This window comes from Castanea sativa, chromosome 11 (genome assembly GCF_040712315.1).
Source record: "Castanea sativa cultivar Marrone di Chiusa Pesio chromosome 11, ASM4071231v1".
Taxonomy (NCBI): domain Eukaryota; kingdom Viridiplantae; phylum Streptophyta; class Magnoliopsida; order Fagales; family Fagaceae; genus Castanea; species Castanea sativa.
The window spans coordinates 64889426-64917174 of NC_134023.1; the positions used below are offsets into that span (position 1 = coordinate 64889426).

Below are 27749 nucleotides of genomic sequence, written 5' to 3' on the forward strand. Positions count from 1 at the left end.
ATTTCACTTTTACATAGAAGTTTCTAGAAGGACATCTCATAGAGAAATCCAGAATGCAAGAGAATGTTCTAGAGAATGAGAGAGAGGTTGAGATAAACTCTAGATATTTCTAAAGAAAGAGATTATGTGAGAAGTTCTAGAAATTTCTAGAGAATTTTAGAGAGAAGCAAGTTGAGTGGAACTCTAGAAATTTCTAGAGACAAGAGAGTTAGTGTTGATTTTTAACACAGACCATTACCAATAAAAAACAAGACCCAAATGCAAAAACTTACATTGTTGAGAAGCTTTATTGACCATTTGTTGAAGCTCTTGAAGCCTGGTGTTTTGAGGAAGCCCACTGTCAAAAGACACATCACCTTATTGGTAGTCATTTCTCCTTGCTCTTCTCCCACCTCCATTGCTAAGCTTCAAATTCCAAGTAAGTGTGTGGAATTGAAGGCTTTTGGGTTTCAAAGTGAAAGAAAGGGGTTTGTTGTTGTAAATTTTTAGACCCCTTAAAACACAAGTTGTTTAACCTAGTTATTTATCCAAGTGATTACTTAGTTAAAATATTCAGATCTAGGTTAAACCAATCAAATCATATTATGTAAAGTAGTGAGGGAAAGTAAATAACACACGATATGATAACTTAGGAAAACCAAACCGGTTAAAATATCATTTTGTATCCCGCCGCCATATGGCGTACCGTATTTGCACACTAGAAAATCACCATCTCCCACAAACCAAAGTCAAAGCTTCACACACACGTATGCCGTCATACTCTTGTCCTAAATTTTTTATAAATTGCCATATCGGCCGTACCGTATCTGCACACTAGAAAATCACCAACTCTCACACAAAGCAAAGCAAAGTCAGAGCTTTCTCACTTCTTCACACACAACTTTAGAGAGAGAGAGAGAGAGAGTAGAGAGGAGAAGGTGGTGTGTGTGACTGGAGCTTCGGGATACATAGCTTCATGGCTTGTGAAGCTCCCACTCCAACGTGGGTATACTGTAAAAGCTACAGTTCGTGAACAAGTCAATGTTTTCTCTCCCTCTCTCTCTAAATTATATCAACCTGTTACTATGTATTGTGCATCCATTTCAAATTCATTCTTTCAGATTTTATTTATTTGTCTTAAGTTTGTAAGATATAATCTTTACCATGAAATGGACAAAATGGTCTATGCATATACCTATCAATATGGTTTTGTTGTAGTTGACTTTAGGAGAAATGGAAAATTGTATATAGTTTGGTTCTTACTTCTTAGCATGAATCCAACTAGGCTTGGATTGACTCATCCCCGACATAAAATTGCTTATCATGTAACCATAGAGACTCTGTGCACATGAAGTACACAAAAGTGGTGGCACATAAACTGGATAAACATGTTTTTTACCCCCAAAAAATTTTGAGTTGAATAAGTGAATTGTCATCCCAAATGATAGGATATAGACAGTTTATGGACATAATTTTTGCCACAATTCAGATGTGAGATTGACTATAAGTGGCTGAGAAAAAGTAGTAGATCCATGTGAAATGATTATCGACCACGTCCAAGTTGCGGTAAGTTATGTCACAAATAGAAGAATTTTGATATAGGATCTAATAGTAGATTTACAAATTCTGAATAATATTGCATATGTAGTGCATTGTTATTCTCTACTTATTTTTTATTTTTTATCAACAAAATATATTATTAACAAGTAACAAAGTACAAAATCACACAGCTAAAGATTTCTAATCACCCCTTCATAGCCTCAGGACAGCAATAACCAAAGGCTAACTTTAATCTTTACAAAAACACACACAAATATCAATGAGAGAGTACTACCCCACTCCACCGACTGCAATAACACTCAAGTTCTGTAACATAAGAAAATATAACTTCTTCAAAACAAATCAAAAATTAATTCCCTGTTTAAGCTTTTTTATTAAAAACTTTTGTTGAAATACCCCATCCCAAGGAAAAGCCCCTATTTAAGGCATAGTTTTAAAACTCCCTATAGCAGGCACATAGTGCTTTTAACTTCTCTTTTTTTTTCTCACCTTTATTTTTCATGCAGTGTTTGCTACTAACAATTCAGCCTTCCAATTGAAATTTATGCATTTATATTCCACAGATGATCCCAAGAAAACAGAGCATTTACTTTCACTTGATGGAGCTAAAGAAAGACTTCAGTTATTCAAAGCAGATTTACTAAAAGAAGGATCTTTTGATTCTGCAGTTGATGGATGCCAAGGTGTTTTTCACACTGCATCCCCTGTTATTCTCACAGCCAATGACCCACAGGTTCATCCCATATTATTATTTATTGCCTTTGTGTAATATATAATCAATATAGTGTGATCATTTTTCTGTCAATATGGTGAATGCATACTTTGTTTTAAATGATTTATACAACTTTAAGGATCTCATACCAGCTTGCCAGTTTTAGCAACATTTGATTCTTGCTTTAAGCATGTGTCTTGGCCAATTCAATCCTCTTACATGTTCAATACGTTAATTCAACATAGTGAAATGTGGAAAATTGGGTAACAAAAACTTAAAACATTTTAGAGAAGCATTCTCAAGCCTTAATCCAGAAGTAGAGAGGACATTGAAGAGAATTATTTTCAGAATAGAGTTCTCAAGCGCGGGTTCAGCCTTTTCTTTTTCTTTTTTTGTCAACGAACTACGTCTTTTAGAGGACAAATCCAATCGTAAGAAGGATACATAAGTCAATGCCTTCCCAAAAAACAATCAATTTTTATTCTCATTGTAGCTCAAACAAACTGGATGTTTCATGCATTCAACATTATCATCTGCAATTGCATTTGTTTTCCCACATTTTTGCAACAGGAAATTGTTGAAAGTACTTTTGTTAGGTTTAAAGTAATGTAAGTAAGGCTAAGGTTGTTTCAAGAAATCATTCACAAAGACATCGAAGAAATTCTACTATGTGGTACATACATGATAAACTCATCAAATGAAATATATTCAATTTGCCCAATACTATTATACTTTTGATAGCTTAGTTTCATAAATTTATTCTTATGGAACCTACTTTCACATTTCTTATATTTCAGTCATAGATAATTGATCCAGTAGTGAAGGGCACACTTAACGTTCTTCGATCATGTGCAAAATTTCCTTCTATTAAGAGAGTGATTGTAACATCTTCCATGGCTTCAATTACATTCAACAAAAAACCCCTGACTCTTGATGTGGTTATTGATGAGACTTGGTTTTCGGATCCAGTTGCTTGTGAGGAGTCGAAGGTGTGTGTATTGCAGTAATTATTATATCATTTTAATTGTATCTTTAGTAGGACTATTAAAATATAGCATTTCTTAAAATACATTTAATGAAAGATCTAAGGTAATGTTTTGATGATGTTACTAGAAAGAGGGATTTTACAAATTAGCACAGTGAGGGGAAAAAATATGATAAGTTAACATACGTTGGAAAGAATTCTGGAAACTAGCATCTCGAGTTTTTAAAACTTGAGATCGATGACAAAAATCGAGGCTTTCAAACTTGAGTTCTACTGCTGCCGTGTACCAATTTAGTCACATAGATCTCGAGTCTATAAGACTCGAGTTCTAAAAAGCAAAATCGAGTCTTCGAAACTCAATTTTTGTCGGACTTGAAGAAAAACAAACTTGAAGAAGAACGGAGCGCCGAAGAAGACGGGTTGGAGATCTGCAACGCCGCAGAAGACGATCTGGTGCTGGGTGGGTGATCTGGTTGGAGAAGAACGCTGGTGGACGATCTGATCTTTAGCGATTGGGTGGACGATCTGGTCTTCAGGAACCAGGAAGAATGAACAGACGCAAGGAAGAGACGAAGAGCGCTGATGAACAGAGGAACGATTTGACGAAGAGACGGAGAACGTTGACGAACAGAGGAACAATCTGATGAAGAGACGAAGAACAGAGGAAGAACGCTAGAGCTCTGATTAGAAGCGAGGAAGAAGAAGAATGCTGGGTTAGATCTGCACGAAGAAGAACGCTGGGTACTCAAAAGAACGCGAGGAAGAAGAAGTGAAACTCAAGTCTTTAGAACTCGAGTCTTAAAAGTGAAACTCGATTCTTAAAAACTCGAGTTCCATGTGAATTTTTTTCCACATCAGCTCCCACCACTTACAAATCGAGACTTAAAAACTCGAGTTTAATCTTTAGAACTCGAATTCCAAAATAAAACTCGAGTTTTAGATACTCGAGATGCTAGTTTACAATATTGTTTTGAAACGTGCAACTAACTAAATTTTTTGATATTTAATGTTATTTGGAAAAAATATTCTTACTAGAAAGTAGAAACATAGAGCTATAATATTTTGACGTTATATATCTAGTTCTATAAGTATAGTTGTTTTCTGAGAAACATTAGAGAGAATATCATCACAAGTTTTGTTAACTTGCTTTCTCAGTGAGCATATCCATGTTAGTGTCTAGGCTCTTTTTACTATTTCTTGTAATCGTATTTTTCTCAATATTTTTATTGTAATTAAAGCACCTAGTAATTATTTTTGTGTTCTACAATCAGATATATGTTGAATTTATAGGTTTCAATGTTTCCAAACTAAATTATATAGATTCCGATGCTGCTCTTAATCAGAGACATATTACACCCTTTTTTTTTTTTAGTCCTACATTTCATTCGTTTCTAACCAAGAAAGGTTCCCATGTAATATTTTTGGGTTTTCTCAGCAATGGTATATGCTTGCAAAGACCTTGGCTGAGGAGGGTGCTTGGACATCTGCTAAAGAAAATGGCATTGACTTGGTAACAATAAATCCAGGCTTTGTAATTGGTCCACTCATACAGCCAACTCTTACTCCTAGTATTGAGGCGTTTCTGGCGATCATAAATGGTACTCTATTGCAACCAATGAGGACTACATGTATTGTGTTTCATTCTACATAAATTCTAAATATTCAAGTCTGACTAGCATTTCCTATGACAAGCTAAAGTCATAACTGGTTTAGTGGATGAAGCATGATAGGTGTATATAGGCCTATTCCAGTAAATTCTGAGCGCTACCACTCTTTAGAATACTATGAGCATGAATCTAACCTTAGAATTTACTAGGTATGTTTTGTGATAAGTGGCTGTTTTATGAGACTTACTCCCTCTTTGGAAATTCCTTGCTCTCTTGCACACTAGGCTTTACTTAATTCTAGTCCTCTTAACATGGAATGAAAAAATTTCTCTGTTATTTAGAGTTCATTGGAAAACAGAGGAGGTTTTAAACTTGACCTTGGTCTGCAAGTGCCAACCCCTCTAATGCCACCTAAAATGTATAGGTTGTGGTTCAATCTATATTCCATGTGTAAGAAATCTTCCATCTCAATATACACAGTTTGGGAATATGCTTTATAACTTATATTTATCTTGTACAATTTGAGGATGATAATCAACATGTACTAAAAGCAGGGTATACCTGCTAAATAAGGTGAACTATTTCAGCAATGATCTCCAAGCATTTATTTTTATTTGATAAAATGGTCAACTGATCAAAAAGGAAATTGTGCATTTAACTATACTAGAAGGTTGCCCGCGCATTGCGCGGATAATGCTATAAGCTTTTATGTAAAATAGTTTTTGAAATTTTTTTTACATATATTATAGCATAAATGGTGAATATTTTCATTGCTAAAATCACCTAGAATTATAGTAGAAACTTCGGAGCATGTAGGCATATTTTGTTGCATACCATTAGTTGATCGTAAACCAATTAATTGCAAGCATACATTATGCATATCAAACTCCTTCAACCTATCCCTTGTCATACGAAATGACTAACTAAGGTGTTGATCTTATGAAGTATCTTCAATAATATTTTAACTATAGCAATACTAAGGTTGCATAGTGATTCATGTCTAGGCAAAGCAACAAACACACTTTGATATTGTCAAGGCTCTTGCAGATAGCCATACATGATACTTGACCAATAAATAAATAAATAAAGCAAGTAGTTTTAATGATGGTTGAGGTAGACATGATTCAACATTTTTAACAAAGGTGTACCGGTATAATATATTTAACAATTTTTTAATACCCTTTTTAGTTTATATAGATTCTAGGCTAACCTTCAAATAATGGAGACACCACATAATTTTTTCCGCCCACTTAGTTCTTAATTTGTACCTTTGCAATTCTATTATTTCTTTCTTTGTTCTTATTTTTAACAATTGAGTTTCTATCATTTAGTAGGACATAGAATATGTGTAGATTGTGGAGATTATTTTAAAACTTTGCTACTAAATAATACTTAACCCCTCAATAAGTAAAAGAAAATTATTCACCTAAAAATAATAACAACTTTCTTACCCGTAGCTAATTTAATTTGTTTCACTCATGCCAACTATATAGGCTGCTACATCATACAACCAAATAAAAATTATAAATTTTTTGTCAAGCATTTTATCAAACACTATGGATTCAAAATAAAATATGTAATTACTCTTGGGCTCTTTGCACTTCAAATCCCACAAAAGTTTTGCCTCCATTGGCGCTTTGAATGTGACTCAATCCATATAGATACATGAGTTTGTGCTCCGACTACATGTGGCATGGAGGAGCTTGATTTATTGATTAAGCTTCTTCCTCCTTGATCTTTCTACCTGCCCAACAAAACCAGATTATTTACTCAACCTGTCTTTGCCTTAGGGTATAAATAGTACCCAATTTTCTTAATCACATCCTCATGTAACATATTTAAATCACTCAGCAAAAGACAAATCATAGATTACAAAAATGGGGTGGCTCAGTAAAAATCTTAACTAGTAAACAGTTCAAATGAAAAGAAACAAACCACCATCTAGTTTGATTGTCAAAAACCCATTACCAAACAACAGCAAAGAATGAACAAATTGAGTATTAGTATTTTGTACCTCTTAGGACTTAGATACTGAAGAAGGGTTTGATAAATTAAGAGCCAGTGGCTTTTTCTCCTTGGGTTTAGTGACTTTAGTCCTTGGCCAAAATAGGTAAAGTTGAAGCTTCAATCTCCCTGAGTCTGTCTTCCCTCAAACATTGCAAACTGCAAACTCAATATCCCAAATAAAATTTTGAAAAAAAAAATTGAAAGAAAGAAATAAGGAGAGAGAGAGTTGGCAATATTTATTTACAGATACTAAGAAAGGAGCTTTTGTCCATGAACTCATAAAGGAATCGTTGATCTATCATCAATATATAATTTTCAAAAGAAACAGGTACGTAGTGTGCATTTAATTGAAAGGGGAAGTGAAAGAGTTTCTTGTTTTTGCTTTTGCTAGAAGAAGTGAAGAGTTAAGAGACAGAGAAAGAACTAAAGAGTTAAGATAGAGAATGAGTGAAATTTAAAAAATTTAAAGATGGGTTTGATCTCATCAGAAATTACTTGGAAAGTATAATATTATTGTAAAGGTGTAATTAGGGGTGACAAAATTTGACACGACACACAAACCCGACAGGACACGACACGAAATTAGCAGGTTATGGGTTGAGGCTTAACGGGTTCGTGTCATATTTGGGTTGACACGACTGACCCGTTTAATAAATGGGTTGGGTTAGTGTTGAACACATAAAACCCATTTGACCCGTCTGACCCGTATAATTAAATGATATTTTACCAATATACATTTCAAACTCTAGGTATATAAACCTATTAGTCATTGTGATTTATTTTCTTTGACATATTGTGATTGATTATTTGTGATATTGGGATATGCTTTAATTTTGAATGATTATTTGTGATGCAGTTACTCGTTAGTTCTGAATTTTATATTAAAAATATTTATTTGTTTGTTTTTTCATTAATTTTTATTTTTCATTTTGATAAAATTTGATAAACAGGTCGACACGACTGATCCGTTTAATAAATGGGTCGTGTTAGGGTTGAGGAATCTTGACCCGTTTAATAAACATGTCGGGTTAGTGTTGACCTATGTAGTCGAATACTCATGACTTGACACGACACGAACTCGACACGCGAACACGAATTGCCACCCCTAGGTGTAATAGTGCAAAGCTTGGTCTCACTTTGCCAGGTGCTTATCCATAGTGTGCATTTAAATTTGAATGGGGAAGTGATTTTTTTTTTTTTTTTGTCTGGAAGAAGTGAAGAGCCTTTTTTTTTTTTTTGTAATGGAAAGAAGTGAAGAGTTAGGAGAGAGGAAGAAGTGAATTGATTTTTGATGAAGCAATAAGTGCTAAACACAAAAGCTGCATTGTTTTAATTTTTGAGGTTGGAAAAAATCATTTCATAATAAAGAGAATTGCAAAAAACTCATATAAACCGCCACATGGCAGAACCTCATGCACTCTCGCATGAGGTCTCTGCTTTTATATATATATTGATTGGCCTATTTGAAATTTACTCTCTCTACCTACATCATCCATATAATGCTATTGATTAACTTGTTCTCTCTTTCCTATGTGTAGGAACCCAAGTTGTCTCTAATGGAATATTTAAATTTGTTGATGTTAGAGATGTTGCAAATGCACATATTCAAGCATTTGAGATTCTTGCTGCTAGTGGGAGACATTGTTTAGTTGGAGGAGTTACACAACATTCATAACTTTTTAATATATTACACAAATTTCACCCTAGTTTGCGCCTACCTGAAAAGTGAGTTATTTATTTGCATGATACTAAATGTCCCTTGTTGCCGTTGGTGCCATTTTTGTATCTGACAAAGTATGACTCACTTGGAATAAATGCTTTGTTTAATTGAACAATCAGTTTAATTCAAAATTTTCTTTTAATAATAATAATAATAATAACTTGCTTTTATCACAGAAAGCAATTGTTTTGACACATGAAAACAAGTTGAAGACGAGTCAATTGTATTTTCCAATTTTGAAGAAGAGTCAAATGTCTTTTTCATTTCTGGCAGAAGTGAAGATGACAAGCCTTAGCAACCAGTATACAAGATATCCCAGGACAAGGCCAAAAGTTTGGGTATTAGCTTCATTCCTGTGGAAGTGAGTGTTAGGGACACTGTTGAAAGCTTTAAGGAGAATGGCATCCTCACTGTCTGAATTATGTTATTAAAAGGGAAGCGATTCAAATAAGTACAAATAATTTGTGTATTACCCATCCTAGCTAATGATTGCTGGACTTGAAGGTTTTCATTGTGTTGAGATATATAAATTGTAATGCTTTTGGAAATAGTTTAGCTGCAAAACTTCTAAATCGAGTTTCACTCAATCAGAAATGAGATATTGAATTTAAAGTCCAAGTTTTCTAGAGACATTGAGCTAAAAACTCAAGTCCTCTGGGAAATGTCTTGAGTATATGGATAGTGTCAGTCTAACTAGTGCTTGGTGGTTTCCAAATTGCTCACTTCTGTGGTATGGTAAGATTTTTGACTTCAAAACTTCAAAGGGTTGGATGTGATTTGCAAAAGTTCTCATACATTCACAATCCTCCAGTAACTTCGTCTATTATATAATTGAATCTTCTATCACCAAATTCTGCCAAATAATGGTTATGACTCAGTACACTTGTAGATCATATAATACAATTTCTCTACAAAAATGCACACATGTGTGAATATAAATATATTGTGATGCAAAGCTGCAGTTTGAAGAGCCTAAATTGGTTCTTTTTGGTATTAGAATTGATTCTGAAGTTCTATTTTGAAAATAGTATCCAACTATCTAGTAAGGTGTGGAGTATATGAGAATATGACTTTGAAACTTGTGTCCTAGGAATGTCTTAAGCTACTTCATAAGTTGTGTTAGAAACTATCTAGCATTTATTGCGTGTCTATTACAAATCAGATTATGTAATTTCTTATAAGCGTTCAGAAAAATATGATGAAAGCAGTCCATCTTTGACAGAAATTATTAATACCCCTGAATTGCTTCATTTTTTGCCTTTGAATTTATTTGATCTATGACAACCTAACAATTTTGCTATCTTATCCGGATGCATCATCCAATACCAGAGCTAGTGGGATTTATTAAGGTAATTTCTGTGGATATGGAATTAAGGGGACTAAAATGAAAAAAACAAAAACGACAAAATGCACCAAGGGTGAATGCCTCACATGAGATAAAATAAAAGAAGAAAATGATTGGAGGTATTATCTATCTAAATATATTTCCAACACTAAGTAACCCCATAATTGGAGTTGATGGATCTACTTGTTTGTCCAATATTATTAATTAAGAAAAAAGTAGCCAACCCGAGTACATTGGGATGTACTATGAAGGCAAAAATCAAGAACTCAAAATTACAATGATCAAGTAAAGCAAGAAGAGAAAAACAAGAAAAATGTGACAAAAGCACACTCCAAACAAGAAGAGTATGCAAGAAAATCAATAATCTTTAAGAATTTTTTAAAAAGATACAAGGACAAATGCCTCACCTGACATAAAATAAAGAAGAAAATGATGGGAGGTATTATCTAAATATATTTCTAGCAATGATTAAGCCCCATAGATTGGAGTTGATGGACCTACTTGTTTGTCCAATGCAACAACCTTTAAGAATTTTTTCAGTACAAGAACTGTGTCAGTGCTTGAAGATGAGTGGCTTTCTCGTATGATTGGGAAGGCATAAGGAGTACCTAAGGGAATTTTATATGTAGATTTTAAATATAGGTCCTCAAAAACAATTCTTCTTCATTGCTCTTATTACTATTTCTTATGGATTGCTTCCCACATTCATAGCATTCACAATATGTACTATAAGGAAATCTCTAGCTTAGTTGTTAGATTTATGCCAATGGGTACTTTTTGATTGGTCTCAGTGTTGGAGTCTCTCGGATTGTTCTGCACTTACAGATTTTCTTTTGTCTCCTAGAATTTCTCAGTAACTGTTTGTTACTTTTTGTTTTCTTTTTGCTCTTTGTTCACTATCATGAACCTTGTGTATATTTCCTGCTACTCCATTTTTAATAATATTTTTTCTTACTTGTAAAAAAAAAAAACAACATAACAACATGGCATATCATTAGCTAAATGGAACCCAAATCACTTATCTCTATTTATGTGAAAACCAATAGATGACAAAACAGACCATCACCAATAAAAACCAAGACCCAAATGCAAAAAATTACAACGTTGAGAAGCTTTATTAACCAACGACCATTTGTTGAAGCTCTTGAAGGCTAGTGTTTTGAGGAAGCCCAATGTCGAAAGACACGTCACCTTATTGGTAGTCATTTCTCTCTGCTCTTCTTCCACCTCCATTGCTAGGCTTCAAATTCCAAGTATGTATTTGTGTGTGGAATTGAAGGGCTTTTGGGTTTCAGAGTGAAAGAAAGGGTTTTACAGGTTTGCCATTTAGAGTTTGATTTGCTGCTTGTTTTTGTTGTTGTTCACGTCATCTATGGAATGGAATAAAAATGATAAAATTGAAAACTTATAAAAAAAAAAAAACATTACTTGGAAAACCAGAATCAAATAATTAAAGGTGGGTAATAATTGGTTTCTAAGAATTTTGGACAAAAAAAAAATTATTTAGTTTTGTACAAAAAAAATTAGTATTTTTTACTTTTTAGAGAATAAAATTATATAGAAAGTAATAATTGAGCAATTCAACAATAGTATTTTAGAACTTAACGATAAGTTTTTTTTTTTCTTTAAAAAAAAAGTATGGTTTTTTATTGAAATTTTAACATATGCTTCTTATAATTTTTATTTTTATCATTAGACCAATAAGTACTGTTAAGCCAACTAGAAGCCACACAAATAAATAATGTTATGTTGTTTCTTCTTAAGTACTGTAAAATAAAATAAATAAGTAGATGGGTTTAAAATGAGTTTGGATTAACTAAATAGGACAAATTTGAGGTTTATATTTTTAAATAAATTCGGATTATAGAATAATTACCCTCAACTTGGTTATGTTTTTTTTTTTTTTAATTCTTAAATAAGTACACCGAAATTGATCGAATGGACCAAAATTAATTGAAATGAACGGAACCGAATTGAATGGACGAATGAGACAATATAAACTCAAGCGAACCAATTTAAATCGAAATAAATCACTTTCTCAAAAAAAAAAAGATCGAAATAAATCAAATAGAACCGAATTAGTTTATTTCTATTATTATTTTTATTTAAAAATTTAATTTGTACTCAAAAATAGTAAATTTTTAAAAATTTACATGACAAATAAACAAAACAAAATAAACAGAGAATGACAATGATATATGAACAAGCCTCCACGTTGTAAAAAAAAAAACGAAGGCGACAAAAAAAAAAAAAATTCAGAGTACAAAATAAACAAAACTACTTCCTCGTTTGGTTCTACCATTCAAAATGGAGTTATTACAGAACTGAGTTTCGTTGACCACAAAACTCAATCCTCTGAAGAACACAATCAAACCAAACCAAACCCATGTCTAATTCCAACTCCATCTTTCTACTTTTGATTCTCACACTCACACTCACACTCACATTGCTACTACCAACAGCTTTAACTCTATCACAGCCAAAACCAATACAGGCTTTGCTCAAACACTTGGACTCAAAGAGGGCATCTCCTTCAGTTCAAGAAGCTGCAGCCAAAGCTGTTCTCAAGAGATTGCTTCCTCAGTGCTATGTATCCAGTTTCCAGTTCAAGATTGTCCCTCGTGTAATGTCCCATTTTTGGCCTTTTGTTCACGCTTTGAATGCTTTATTATTGCTTTGTTTTATCTGGGTGTTCTTCAATTTTTGTATCCTTGTATGCTGTACTGTGTTCTTATATGCTGCTTTTGGTTCTAAAAGATGAAGCTTTGCTTAAAACTCTCATGTAAGTTTTGATTGTTGCTTATTTGATCTGGGTGTCCTCAATTTTCTGTGTTTTTTATTTGCATGCATTAATGCTTAGAATTGGAAAATTCCAGGAATAGAATAGAAATTTAAGTTATTTAACTTTTGATGGTTCATTTTTGGTTAAAATGGTCTCCTTCTGTACCTATTTTTTATTTTTATTTTACAAAATTTTTCCTTGCATCCTAGTGCTATGAGAATAGAAAGGGGGATTTTGTTTTATGTTTTTCCCTTGACTTAAAACAAAGAAGAAGAAGAAGTACAACCAATTGCTCATTAGTCCATTTGGCCTCTTTTGAGGATTTTATCTTCAAGACTTCAACTCTTTTACATTTCTCTATTAGACTGCTTTATGTATGTATGGCTTAATTTCTATAAATTATTCTTGGCAAAGTATCATCATAATAATTTTGCTGACAGTTTCAATTTTAAATATCAGGATGTTTGTGGTGGACAAAGTTGCTTTTTGATAAGTAATTACAACTCCTCAAGCAAGAATGGGCCTGCGATTGTGTACGTTGGATATGGTTCTTGCTGAAGATTTTATCCCTTTATAATATTTATTTGTTTTGTTATTTAAGGATCTTTATTTGTCCATTTCTAGCAATTTTCATCTTCAAGAATGTTATGGCTGATATCATTAATCCCTCCCATTTTCCCTCCTCTTGGGCTCATTGGATGATTTGATTTGAACTTAAAGTTTTGAACCTTTAAATTTATTGTTTTGTGCATCGGAAGATGTCACCATTGAAAGAGTTATTTTTTTAACCCCTTCTAAAGGATAGGTAGGCATCTGGCTATGAAAGATTCCTGGTGGTTTTTCTTTCAGTCATATCTTCCGCTACCCCCTTCTCCCCGAAATGAGAGAAAGCAATATATATATATATATATATATATATATATATATATATATATATATATATATTCTGTGATTATAAGTTTTGCATTTCTCTTTCAGGATTAAAGGAACCACAGCTGTAGAAATTGCATCTGGCCTCTACTGGTACTTAAAGTATTGGTGTGGTGCTCATGTTTCATGGGACAAGACTGGTGGAGTTCAGATAGCTTCCATCCCTAAGCCAGGATCACTGCCTCTTGTAAAAGACGATGGGGTGATGATTCAGCGGCCAGTCCCATGGAACTATTACCAGAATGTTGTTACATCTAGTTGTGAGTATTGAATCTTTGCTTACCTTTTCAGTTCTACCAAAATTTTGGAACTAAATGTGCTATGCTTCAGATTTAAGTGATTGAGAGGACAGGAACTGTAAAATAGATTATATATTATTTAGGAATTCAAGAATTCACCTATTATACACTTTAGAGAATGATAGTGTACTATTTTGTTACTTCAGCTAATCTTTGTTGTAGTAAATTTGCTGGTGAGCTCTGACTCAAATGTCAATACCTCCTCACACAAGAATGGGTGAAGAGTGAGGTCATGGGTTAAAAAACCCAATGGGTGTGCATATAATTTACCAATCCAAAAACCAGAGTTTATTGTAGGGAATTCCTTAGGTAATTTCACATTTTTTCTTTGCAGATTCCTATGTTTGGTGGGACTGGGAAAGATGGGAGAAAGAGATAGATTGGATGGCTCTTCATGGGGTGAACCTGCCTTTAGCATTTGTTGGCCAAGAAGCCATTTGGCAGAAAGTTTTCATGGTGAATGATTAAATGCATCATTATAGGTGTCAATGGTATTCAACCATTTGTTGTGTGCCACTTTATAAGCTTCCCACTGTGTAGCAACTTGTGCATAGAATTCCTATATATTTTATAGCTTGACTGTTAAGAGTTTAAGTTATTTGGGTAAATTAAACCAAACTTCTTCGAGGTTTGGAGATATGTCAGAAACCCTCCTCTATTTTCATAAACAACACTCCACATTTGAGGTTTTGATTTATATAACAAATAACCCTACATCCATTTTTGTGTCATTGGATATTGAGTCAAGATACATTTTTTTCAAATTAAATTTTCACCCATAATAACCTTAAAATAAATAAATAAAAATAACTTCAAGGGGCTAAGTGTCAAATTGGCTGCCAAAAAAATGATCTTTGTTATGGAAATATGAATATGACATTCAAGCCAACAGCATGTCACAGAAATTTGAAATTCAACCCAGAAGGCTCTACTCCATGAAATTATCACTAAATAACTTTAACGAATATGCTCCTCGCTGTATTAATATATATAGACACACATTGAAGAACATGTGATGTGTATTAGCTTTGAGGAGGCCAATGAACTGAGAACTAATTCCATATTCTGTTAAGAATTTTATATTATGAATACAAACCAGTGTGCTTTCTTTTTTATATAAGTACTGAAGCCTTGTAGATCTGGTCTTGTCTTCTCTTTGAGCTTTTGAGATAAAAGAGGCAGTGTCTCTATTTGTAAAAGATGAATTAATTACTGCTATTTTTCAATTTTTTAATATCATGAGTTGTTATATTGTCTGGTATTTGTTACTTCCATATATGTCAAGTTTGACTTCTACTTCTGATTTTTGCCATGTGACTTGTATTTTTTATTGTAGGATTTTAATATTAGCAAGGATAATTTGAATGATTTCTTTGGTGGACCTGCTTTCCTTGCTTGGGCTCGCATGGGAAATTTACATGGGTGGGTTTGCATGATATCTATTGTTTGTCTAGTGGTGTTTCCTTAGCAAGTACTTGAACTGTGGACGAGAGGATGATGTTGGGTCAACAATCCTGTATTACATTTTAAACATTTATGTCAATCATTTGGATACCTTCCTCTAGAATCATGCTTATGGGAGATTAATTAGGATATTTAATTAATCGCTAGTTTTAACACATACATATAGACATACTGACGTATATGGGTGTGCATTTTTAATCATCTGTGAAAAACCTCTGGAAGATGTTGATAAATGGTTAAAAAAAAATGTGGAGAATTGTCGTTGGGGTTCTGCTTATATCATAACCATATCTCACTTAAAACCTTGCATACAATTCTTCTGATTGGTCTTCCACCCGTGCTCATGGTCCTCTTATACAGGTGGCTGTGTAGCTGTGACATGAGTTCATGACTAGTTCAGCAGTCCAATTTATTATTAAGTGATACATTTGGGCCAAGTGGAAATTAATTGTACCTGTTTCAAATTTTACACAATGTTATTTTCACTTATGGATGATATATTCTGTGGATGAGAAGTATATAGATCTGTCATGAAACTTGGGATAGTATTGCAAATTTGAAAATTTGAATTCTACTCAATTGGATGCCATATATGAGTATCAATGATGATGTTGTCATTTGAAGCTTGACAATAAGACTGCCAGCTGGTGACTGACAGTAAATCATATATCACGTGACTCGTTCATAAGTTTGCCATATTGAGATGGCACTACATGTGACTCAGGTAAGGGTGTCCCCACTGTGTGATGAGTGGAACCGTATAAGATGTAGCTAGGTGTGGTTGCCTAGTTGAGTGATGGTTGCAATTCTTGTCCAACAAAGATACAAAGCATCTGATTCTGTATAGGAAATATGCAGTGTTTATTTGATGTCCCTTAGAGAAGGATGATTTATCGTTATACTCTCAGCTCTCAACCAAATAAGAGAGATCATTATTGCTCCTATTTTTTCCTGATTGGTTTTAGAGGTGTAAATTTATGCATATAACTTAGGAAGTCACATGTTTTGAGATTATGCATGTACATGAGATTCGCGAAATGCATTTTAACATCTTTTGCTGGACAGGCTGGATGTTATACTGCTTGTTGTCTTTATCATCTTCCTTAAGTTTATAAAATCTAATATTTATTCTATCACAGGTGGGGTGGACCCTTAACTCAAAATTGGTTAGATCAGCAATTAGCTCTACAGAAACGGATATTATCTCGGATGCTAGAGCTAGGAATGACGCCTGGTATTGTTGCCATAACTGAATTCCACAGCAACTTTGCCAGACCAAAATTTTTTGGGAGATGTTTTTTAGTTCTTGATTCCCAATTAAATAAAAAGGTTTTTTTGAAGTGACAAATTATTCATTCTCAATGTGATGACGTGGCTAATCAAATTTAATGTCTCTTTGTTTCAGTGCTGCCATCATTCTCTGGGAACATTCCAGCAGCCTTGAAGAAGATATCTCCTTCAGCAAACATAACTAAACTTGGAAACTGGTAATTCATATTTCTTGCTCTTTGATATGCATTGTATGACTTGTGGTCTATGAATTCCAATTGTCTGAAGTATTTTATATTAGGCAACATGGATTAGACAAATCATATTCGGGGTTCCTGAATATCTTCCATCTGATTTGGAGTCTGTTGTGTGAAAATGTCATACTATTCAATATGTTGAGGTTTTCCATCTTTTGTCATTAGGAACTCTGTTGATGCTGAGTGTCGTTGGAGCTGTACTTTCCTTCTGGATCCCTCTGATCCTTTATTTGTTGAGATTGGGGAGGCTTTCATTAGGCGACAAGTTAAAGGTGCTCCTTTTTACTGTAGATCGTTTACTTGGAATAGCACTATTCTTCGCACTGTAGCATTAACAAAGTTTTCCATATATACATGCGTGTGTCCTTTAATCACTTCATTTTAGTCCTTCACGACTGCAATGGAAAAATGATTTTAGACATAAAACTCGAATCATTTGATAGAAGATGATTTTAATCAGAATTTATTCACTTTTTAAAAAAAAGGTTGTACCTTGTGCACAAAGCTCCCACTAGAGGTCATGGTAGGCGGTCTTACCCTGGCCATTTTTCTTTTTTTGGAGAGAATGTATTCATAGTCTATGAGTTTCAAATTCAGTTCAGTTTCTAGTCTTCTTGGTGACTTAGTGGACCATCAGTTGATTCACTTTTTGCTGCCAAGTAGCACATGAACGGGTTTGCATAGTCTTTCAACCTTTGGCATTGTATGGAGACCTTGGGATTGGACTGAGTTTCATTGGTATAATGATAATCTGTAGAAACTTGGAAGTGGGCTACAGTTTCACAGTGATTGATACTATGAATGTGTATCAACCTTTCTGTAAATGAATAAAATGATGGTTTAAAAAATTTGTTTTAGTTACTAAAGGATGATGCCAGAGTTAATCTCCCCCCGCTCCTTTGAGTACAGATGCTTTTAGCTTCATCAATGATATATTTTAACAGTTCAGTTGTATATGAAGAGTTACTCTTAAAAGATGACTTGTATGGACTAAAGTCGTATTTTTTTTCCTTTCTAATTTAGTGACTGATTTTGTTGGTCATGTTTGTATGCATTGATTACAGAATATGGGGATGTGACAGACATTTACAACTGGTAATTTCTCTCATTCAGATTCTTAGTAGAATGTTTCTTAACATTTTTGGATATATAATTGAGCACGATTTCTCCAAGTTACCTAACTTTTTTTTGCATTAAATTGATTTTCTGTTTTGTTACCCCCCCCCCCCCCCCCCGAGATATTTGTGTGTGTTGTTTTGGCAAAAATATTGTTTAGTTTAGGTCAAAAACAAAATTTGTGAAAACTTTAGGTATAGAAGCAATAACTTAGCCCCTTTTTTATTTATTATCTGATGTATCTTTAGCAGTCTCACTTGTTACTGAAACTTTTTCAGAAGTGCAAATCTATGAACATGAAGCAGATGTGACCATTTTTTTAGGATTGGTAGAGATATTAAAAGATAATTTGATAAGTAAGTTTGATCAAGCCAGAGATTTTCTATGCAGCATTATGCCCCTATAAATGACAAACCTGTGATACGTGTACACAAGTTGTTCTCATGATCATTATGACAAACTGAAGCTTGAGCATTTGTGTTATCAAATTCTGACATTCCAGAAGTTTTTATTTGTAATTAATATAACCAGTTTTATAGAGGGTGAATGAAAAACTGAGGAATTAGGAGCCTTTCTTATTTTTTTGATTATATACATGAACAATCTTGTGTCTTGTTGAATGGTGTGAGTCCAGTGGCAATGCTTTTTTCTTGAAGGTTTTAAATTGTAAGCTTTGACATTTAAAAGTTGGGTTTAAGAGTGATTAATCACTGGATTCTTTGAAACTTGCATTCTTAGAGTTTGTCAGTTAGAATTAACCATGTCCAAAAGAACAAAACTAGTATCTCTTATAGTAACATTTGTTCTCTGGAACCTAAGGTTTGAAAGATGATGTAGTCAATGATCTAAGTAGGAGTAATATTCATAAAGCAGTTCTTAGAGAAGCGCTTTTTTTTCTTTTTCTTTTTCTTTTTCTTTTTTTGTGTGGCCTTTTACTGTTGAAATGGTTTTTTTAGGCCAACAAATTAATCTTAGTTACCAAATGTCTATGGCTTTAATGGGACTTGAAAAAATGTAATTTCACTTTGATATTTTCATTTCACTGCTTTGGCTTCATAGTTATAGTTCATACTTAGACCTGTTTCATTGAGGACCTCCTATCCAGATCATTATCGGGTTCTTCTATGCGGCTGTTGTGCATCCTATTTCTTCTTTATGCTTTATTTAACAGTTGAAATTAGGCAATTTTTTCACAAACAATTGGGGGAATAATCTTACTAGCAATTATTGGATAGTTCTATGCCCTTTTCTTCTTTGGTGTGTTCATAGCATACTTGCTAATGTGGGTCACTGAATCACCTGTTACCATGACTTCTATTTAGTGATACATTCAATGAAAATTCCCCACCTACAAATGATCCAACATATATATCGTTGCTCGGAGCTTCTGTCTACAAAGCAATGTCCAAAGGTGACAAGGATGCAGTGTGGTTAATGCAGGTAAGCTTCTCAAGTTACCAACCCACCCTCCCCCCTAAAAGGCTTGGAAATTTTGTTGGAGTATGTTATGTGATTTACTTTGTCATGTTTAGTCATTTACTCAATTGATATTCAAACCTTAAGAAACTCATTGTTTAAATGATGTAGCAAGTTCAGAATGATTAGTGATTGTGATGGTGACATTGTTTTCCTATCATGCATTCTGACTGGTTTGCTTATTGTGTAATGTGTCGTAATAAAATGTTTAAAGATATAACTGGGTTTGTAAAATAATACCCCTTTACTAGATGCACTACGGACTTCTATATAACTTACAGTTTTATTGCACCTTTACCTGCCTACTAAAATATGTGAATGTGCATTTGATATGCACATTTGTGTGTATTTTATCAATGTGTCGCTCTCATGCTTATCAGAACTTTTTCTATTAAATAGTTAAAGCATGAAAACAGAGGTCAAATGTAGAATATCTTTGGAACTGATGCTTATCATTTCGAAGTTTCATCTTGTTAAATGTGCTCCCCAAATGCCCACTCTTGGTTGCTGTACTGAACAGAGGTTTTCTTTTTTCTGATTCATAAAAATCAACTACAAAATCTAAAGTGAATATATATGGTGGATCAAGAAGTGGTTCATGTGAACCTTGACATTGTATAATCAGAGATATTTATAGTTGACAGTTCTATGAATGTCCAGGGTTGGCTCTTCTCTTCAGACTCTGCATATTGGAAACCACCCCAAATGAAGGTATGTATGTACATAAGATGTAAATTCTAAGCATTCTGTTTTTCTTAGTGTGATAAAGATTTTTTTTCATTAAATGGGGTGCTGCAAACAGAATACTTAAATCATTTTTATTTGTAAAGTATGCGTGATTGTGTAATTTATTATTTGGTAGCATGTAAAGATTATCTCTTTTTTCAAGGCAGTCTTACATTGTTTCCTAAATCAAGTTGCAAAGCCTTCCAGATGGCTAATCAAGAGTCTAAGCTCTCTTGGGCAAGTTGAGAAGTATCAGCAGATAAAAGGTTATTGTGACATTCTGTTTACTGTTCTGACCCATCTTCTTTGGGGGATGTAAAAACTGTTATTCTGCCATAGTGCCAGTTTGTTTGTTTCTTTAGAGCAGCGACTTCATGCATTCATGCTGAAGGTTCAAACTCTATCCATATTACTCCTACTGTGACCCTGCTTCTCACATTGCATAATTATATTCTTTGACAGAGTGGATGTAGCTTCCAATTTAGAATCACTTGGCTGTCCAGTAATCTTAGGAAATTCATTTTTTGGAGGTTCATTGTATATTTGTAATCTTTGTCTCAAATCTCTATGATAAAAGTACCCCATGATTGAAATCATCAGAGTTAATAATCTTATTCTCTAGTATGCTATTGTTCCCTGAATGAAGAACTTGGGATAAAACTGCGATTAAGAAGTACATATAGGAGGCGATAATGCCAAAGAATGGCCTGCAAAACTGTCTGTCATTTAAGATTAATACCAAGAGTAGTATTTAACTTCTTCAAGGGTGTTTCTAGTTTCTCATTACACAAAACCTATGTACAATGGCCTGAGAGACCAGTAAAAAATAATGCTGATGAACACTCGAAGTGTTCAACAGCATTTCCATGGAATAAGACAGGGCTTTGGTATGGCAGCACCAGAGTAAAGAGGGCATTGGTATTAGTGAAAATAATGGAGAACAGCTGTCCTCTAAAAGAATTATATGGGGATAGGTTGAAAAGGTACCCAAAGAGAAGTTATCAAAAACTTTCAGGTTTTGTATAAAGTGGTTTTGAAAACGGGATCTGATGATGCTATTTTCCTTCAGTTTCTGAAATATATTTGTCGCTCAACTTCTTCGATTTTTACATTACAATTACTGATCCCAGAGAAAAATGATATTGTGCTATAACTTCTATTCCTTTTGCATTGGGGTGGTTGCTAATGTTTTCTGCTGCCACACATGTTTTGTGCGTGTGCTATAACTTCAATTATGGTGATTAACTTTCAACTTGGTGATATCTGCAGGCACTTTTACATTCTGTTCCATTTGGGAAAATGATAGTTCTTGATTTATATGCTGATGTCAAACCAATATGGAAAAATTCATCTCACTTTTATGGTACTCCTTATGTCTGGTAAGTAGCTCTTTAACATGGTAGCTGTTATTTAAATCTCAAAGTAGATGTTTAATCTTCATGAGATCTCACCCTGGAGATTTAATTTTATAGTAAATATGTGTACTCTTAATATGCTCCAGGTGTATGTTGCATAACTTTGGTGGAAATATTGAAATGTATGGCATCTTTGATGCGATCTCCTCAGGTCCAGTTGATGCCCGTGTCAGTAAAAATTCAACCATGGTATGTTCTACTATTGTGAAATCCAAATATTGTTCCTAGCATGTATAACTTGAAAGCCTAAAATGCAGGAAATTTTTTTTTTTGATCTAGACTTTCTAACATTGTAGTAGGTTTGGAAAAGCAGTTCAATTGCTAGTTGATATTTTATACAGCAGAGTATCTGATTCATAACGTTTGCCATCTTCTTGCTTAGTGTGCATTTGGCATTGGCTTAAAAAGTCAGATTTTTTTACTATTTAGCTTATTTTTGCTACTATTTATGGGTCCCATTGTACTCTTTGGTACTATTCATAGGTCTCACTATACTATTTCAGCTACCTTTTAGCTTTATCTACAATGCTTTCAGCAAAAAGTTTTCAGTTTTAGCTAAATAAGTTGTTTCAAACAGACTCTTAATCTGCACTTACATCCATTGAAAAGAACACTGGTTGTGAAAATTATAAACTTTGGTGCTTGTTTCTTTTGTTACTGTAGTTTTGTGACTTTTTTAGAGCAGGTTGACTTACAAACTTGTTGTAACAGGTTGGTGTTGGTATGTGCATGGAAGGGATAGAGCAAAATCCAGTTGTTTACGAGTTGATGTCTGAAATGGCCTTTCGGAGTGAAAAAGTTCAACTTCTGGTAATTATAGATTTTCAACTTCTTTTAATTACTTGTTTTGGGCAGGACTGCTATTCAATGCTTATTTTAGCAAGGACTATTCAGTAATTAGAATAGAAGGGTGCAGAAACTTTTTAAGATTCACACACGTAATAAAAAAGTTTCTATGCTCTTCTGTCCCCCTTATCTTGTTTCACCATTAGTTCTTTCTGTATGTTACTCTAATATTCTAATGTTATTTCCTCTCTTTTTACAACGAAGTAATCTATCCTCCAGGTTATGTCAAACTGTGAATGTATAGCAGGATTAATATTGGATCATCATCAATTCCAAAAGCTTAAGTTGTTAGGAAGTGGCCCAACATTGTAAATTATTCATACCACATGCTTACTCCCTCCTGCACTGCAGGCCCACCCAATACCCCTCAACTGATTTGTGGGCCTTGCACGTGCAGTCAAAAGAAATAACCAAGAAGAGAGACACTAAAATTGGTAAACAAGACCAAATGGACTAAGGAAGCTTACCATATTGGTAAAACATAAATCTTAAAGCTTAGGTTGTTAGGAAGTACGAAAAAAATCTTTATCAAGCCTACCATCAACAGGTATAGAATAAGGATTTATTTAACTTACGTGTTTTACCTCCTATACTATTTTGACAATCATTTTTGTATACATAATTGGGCTAGATTATGTGGCTACTTGGCTTTTTTTTTAATTTTAATTTTTAATTACTCACAAACACGTGCACATGAAAAATGCATGCTAGATTCAGATGAGTGAAAAAAATGCTTCTACTTATCAAAAAAGAAGAAATGCTTCTCTGATGGTTCATGATGCCTGACATTTTAATGCTGTATGGTTGTAATTTAATATTATTACTATTGTAGGAGTGGTTGAAGTCCTATTCCCACAGACGCTATGGCAAAGCAATTCATCAAGTTGAGGCAGCTTGGGAAATTCTTTATCACACAATTTACAATTGTTCAGATGTAATAGAAGTATGTTTTTTTTTATTAAATTTATTGGATAGGATATCTCAATGTCATTTTTAGCCATAAGAATAATTTGAAAAAGATGACTAGAAAGGGAAACATAATATAATGTTCTTTAATATTTTGGTTCTTAACATAACAAATTTGTGTTGCAAACAACCACCACCAAGCCATAGTCCCAAAGTTTTGGGGTTGACTATGGATCATCAACAAATTAGTCAGGGCCACATTTATTTTTTTCGCCATTCTATTCTATCCAAAGTTAAAGTGGTGGTTGTTAAATTTACAACTTCTAGTCAAGGATATCCATTCCATATTTAGTTTCTTTTGAGAGCATATAGACCGAAATATAGTGATGAATCCTTGAAAGAAGAAATTTTAGCGTCATTCTCTGAACTCATGGAATGAACTATATAATATTTCTTGTCAAGAGATGAATACCAGTGTAGAAAGGTGACCTTTATGTGGTGATCATTCACAGCTTAATTTTATTTGCAATAATCAAAACTTTGTTGATTGCTGCTAGTTACTTCTCTTCTCTTAAGGCCTTATCCCTGAAGTAATTTTCTCTTCTCAAACATGACTTTCATTCTAATAGAGGATTTGCAAGAATTCCCTATGATGTTTGCTTGTGAGTTCACTGTAATTGTACCAAAGAATTTCACTATGCACCGAGAAATAGGATGTTCCTTTTGTTGCTGCAGAAGATATTCAATAATATTCCTATCAAAATAATTGAGCACCAAGAAAGCACTTGTCTACTTCTTTGAAGAAATGATTTTAAAAGTATCTTTGAGAACTGTAAATAAAGAGTAATCTAAGACTGATTCTTTTTCCTATGAAAATATTCTAAAGTTTTAATGTCATGAAAGATTATTTAGTGAAAATTTCTCTATGACTTATTATAGTTCTCTGTATAGGTGGTTTATTGCTTTTATGTTTATGGTGTCTTATAAACATAAAAATAAATAAATAAATAAAAGATGCTAATGTTGCTGTGTGGACCAAGAATTAAAGTATTATTTGGTTATGTAAATGTATTGTGTTTTCTTCTGCTAAAGATTTTAGTGATTCTTGGATCTTTTTTAACATGATCATTTTGAAGTATACCTTTATGAAATGAGCGTTTGCTATAATATAGATGTTCATTCAACATTCCAACTTAATAAATTACAGCCACCAGCTATGATAGTTGTTGATTACTTTCTCCTGTGGTTAGGACAGCATCTACTAAATGCTTATTATGTGGCCTTTAACTCATTGCAGGATCATAACACTGATTTCATAGTCAAATTCCCGGATTGGGATCCATCAAATACCAGCTCTCCTTTGCCTCAGGCACATTTATGGTATTCTACTCAGAAGGTGATCAAAGCCTTAAGACTTCTAATTGATGCTGGAAATAATTTTGCTGGAAGCGTTACATATAGGTAAAATGGAAAAGAATATATATCCACAAGTTGCAATATTCTTATTCTTTTTCCCTGGCATGATCGTGACGATCCTGCATAAAGTGAATTCTTTTGAATTGATCCTTCTGCTTCCATTCCCTAATCAATATGTTTTATTTTATTTGGTCATAAAAGCTTGATAACATGCCATATTTGCGATGTGGTTCAGTTGGATCAACTCTTTTTATATTATGCTACATTCTTATGATACAAAATACGTGGTAACTAATCTTAACTTGCCTTTATTGACTTGTGATAGTTTCATTTTCCCCCATTTTTGAAGAGTGAAGAGATAAGCAGAATAAATGAGCTACGGTGCATAAATACTACTTAAACCTGAAATTCTAAGTCACTAAGTAGCACTTTGCACATTGGATCTGATATATGAACTTTTATGGTATCAGTGACCCAACAAAAACTGCTCAGAGTTTCTCAAACTTAGGTATGGATCTATGTAAAGTGTATCTGCACAAATTTAAGCAGCCTCTAAAAAACCACTCAAATTTGAAGGCAACCACTACACAAACACAAGCTGCCTAATCTAGAACTCTCTAAATATATAATTGGGGTTTTATACAGCTTAAGCTATTTATTCTATTGGGCCCCTTCCAGTGCTGAATAACGCCATGTGGTCTTTACAATTAAGCTGTGAGTGAGCATGCCTCATTGTTATGTATGAATTAATTTTCTCTTCCTTCATGCTAAAGTCAGGTGCCTCTTCAATATGTACATTAATGGATATCACGATTCAATTACATGGATACCATTGGGTTTGTGGTTTTTGTGTCTTTGATCAATATATCTTTTTCTTTTCTGAAAATTCCTTCATATGCGAAATCACTTAGAATTTAACATGGTTAGAAGTTATGTTGAATGTCATGTGCATCTAAGAATCAGCATTGTAATGTTGTCTTTTACAAACGGTGATTGTAAGATGTTGATGCCAGGTTGTGTCCATAATAAAGGAACTGTGGCAGGATTTTTCTAGTTGACTCTGATGATTGAAAGGCCAACTCTTGACATAGATAGAGCATAAGAAAATAATTATTAGGCAAAGAATAGAATACATTTTAATTATCCATGGAATTTTGACAGGTATGACTTGGTGGACTTAACACGGCAAGTACTGTCAAAGCTAGCAAACCAAGTATATTTGGATGCTGTGACTGCTTTTCAACAGAAGGATTCAAAAGCTTTAAATCTTCATAGCAAAGAATTTATTCAGCTCATAAAGGATATTGATATACTTCTTGCTTCTGATGACAATTTTTTACTTGGAACATGGCTCAAAAGTGCAAACAAGTTGGCAAAGAATCCTCATGAGTTGAAGCTGGTGAGAAAAGATATCCTTATTGGCATATTACTTAGCCAGAGCATAATTGAATTTAATTGGGAATAATAACATGTTTCAACTTCATATATATTGACAATCCACAAGATCCTTAGACCTTACACAAGGTATGGAGGTCAACTATACGTTTTCCTTTTTTCTTTTTCTTTTTTTCTCTTTTTCTTTTTTAATCTGAGGATTGTCGGGCCTATGCGCTATACTGGGGAGGTAGCTCTCTCTCTTCCCGTCTCTTATACAGTGTCATGAGACATTATCATTTGAACCAACTTGCACCTTCTAGGCTTCTATACAGTTTTGTTTTACCATATCTAATCTATCTAAATAAGATTAAATATTTGGTTAAGTAAAAGGCATCCTTGTCTCTTTGCATGAGTTACCTGCACAATATATTTCCCTTGCCTACAAAGCTCCTATAATAGAATTGTACCACTCATGTTCAATGATTTTTACTGCGCATTACAAATCTTTGCCAACTTCAGGCACCTAACAGTCTCTCTTGCTTCTTTTATTTGACTAATAGAGAAGTGGTTCTGTCTTATCTCTAGTAATACCAGCATTTTTTAGAAACACTTGGTAGATAAGATGATTTTGATTGATTCAATGTACTTTCCAATGCTCTCCTTCAGTATGAGTGGAATGCAAGAACGCAAGTCACAATGTGGTTTGATAACACAGAACTCATACAGAGCAAACTTCATGATTATGGTAATCTTTATATTCCATCATATATTACTACTTTTAGTGGTTTTTATTGGATGTCCCTGAAGAGACCGACATATATTACTTATGTAATGCTTCATCATTTTGTTACATAACATTTTTGCTTGGCCCTAATCAGCAAACAAATTCTGGAGTGGACTACTTGAAGGCTACTATCTACCTCGAGCTTCAACCTATTTTGATTATTTGTTAAGAAGCTTGAGAGAAAAAGAAAACTTCAAGATGGAGGAATGGAGAAAAGAATGGATTTCGTTTTCGAACAAATGGCAACTAAGCCAAGAGCTTTATCCGGTGTCGGCTGAAGGAGATGCACTAGCTATTTCTAAAGCCTTGTATGAGAAATATTTTGGTAAGAAGAATTGGAAAAAGAATAAGTATCATTTTGAAACAAGCGGCAAGCGGGTACTGCGCTTCATTCTGTGAAGGCCAATGGATTGCACCATTTCTAAAGCCTTGTATGAAAACATTTTATGTTACATACTTGGGGGATTCTTTATAAAGGTCAAATATGAAGAAAGGATGATGCAATTTGTTAAATAATCAGATATGTTCTTGATAATCTTTATTTAGTAATAATCTTGCTCTAAGCCCTTCAAAATTCTGGGGCTAGTAATTAACTCTCATTGTCATCTATTTTTGTAACTTGGTAGGACGATACGTGCAAATTTCTGAGATTATTGCATAAGATGTGTTGTTAGAGGTTTTATAAAGAGTGTAGCCTACAAAGGGGTTTAGTAAGTCGTTGACTATAGTAATTGTTCTTTATATATATGGCATTGTTCAATTTGAGAGATT

At 33.7% G+C, this 27749-nt stretch overlaps 2 protein-coding genes across 3 annotated transcripts; both read left to right on the plus strand.

The window, feature by feature from the left end:
* Positions 1–258: 258 nt before the first annotated feature.
* Positions 259–8525, plus strand: LOC142616960 (phenylacetaldehyde reductase-like). Its single transcript, XM_075789689.1, has 5 exons — positions 259–418; positions 2046–2272; positions 3055–3240; positions 4672–4834; positions 8389–8525. Exons 1-5 carry the CDS (start codon positions 259–261, stop codon positions 8523–8525), a joined length of 873 nt encoding a protein of 290 aa, XP_075645804.1.
* Positions 8526–12203: 3678 nt separating this feature from the next.
* Positions 12204–27705, plus strand: LOC142615760 (alpha-N-acetylglucosaminidase). 2 transcript variants are annotated; one of them, XM_075788586.1, is made up of 19 exons: positions 12204–12538; positions 13157–13230; positions 13676–13887; positions 14261–14382; positions 15263–15348; positions 16530–16624; positions 16796–16877; positions 17082–17188; positions 17981–18011; positions 19355–19472; positions 20169–20219; positions 21504–21613; positions 21736–21838; positions 22361–22459; positions 23328–23438; positions 24699–24862; positions 25979–26216; positions 26861–26939; positions 27073–27705. In XM_075788586.1, exons 1-19 carry the CDS (start codon positions 12302–12304, stop codon positions 27375–27377), a joined length of 2424 nt encoding a protein of 807 aa, XP_075644701.1. In that variant the 5' UTR covers positions 12204–12301; the 3' UTR covers positions 27378–27705. The 2 variants fall into 2 exon arrangements, with proteins under 2 accessions (XP_075644701.1, XP_075644703.1); XM_075788588.1 differs by lacking the exon at positions 23328–23438.
* The last annotated feature ends 44 nt before the right edge of the window (positions 27706–27749 follow it).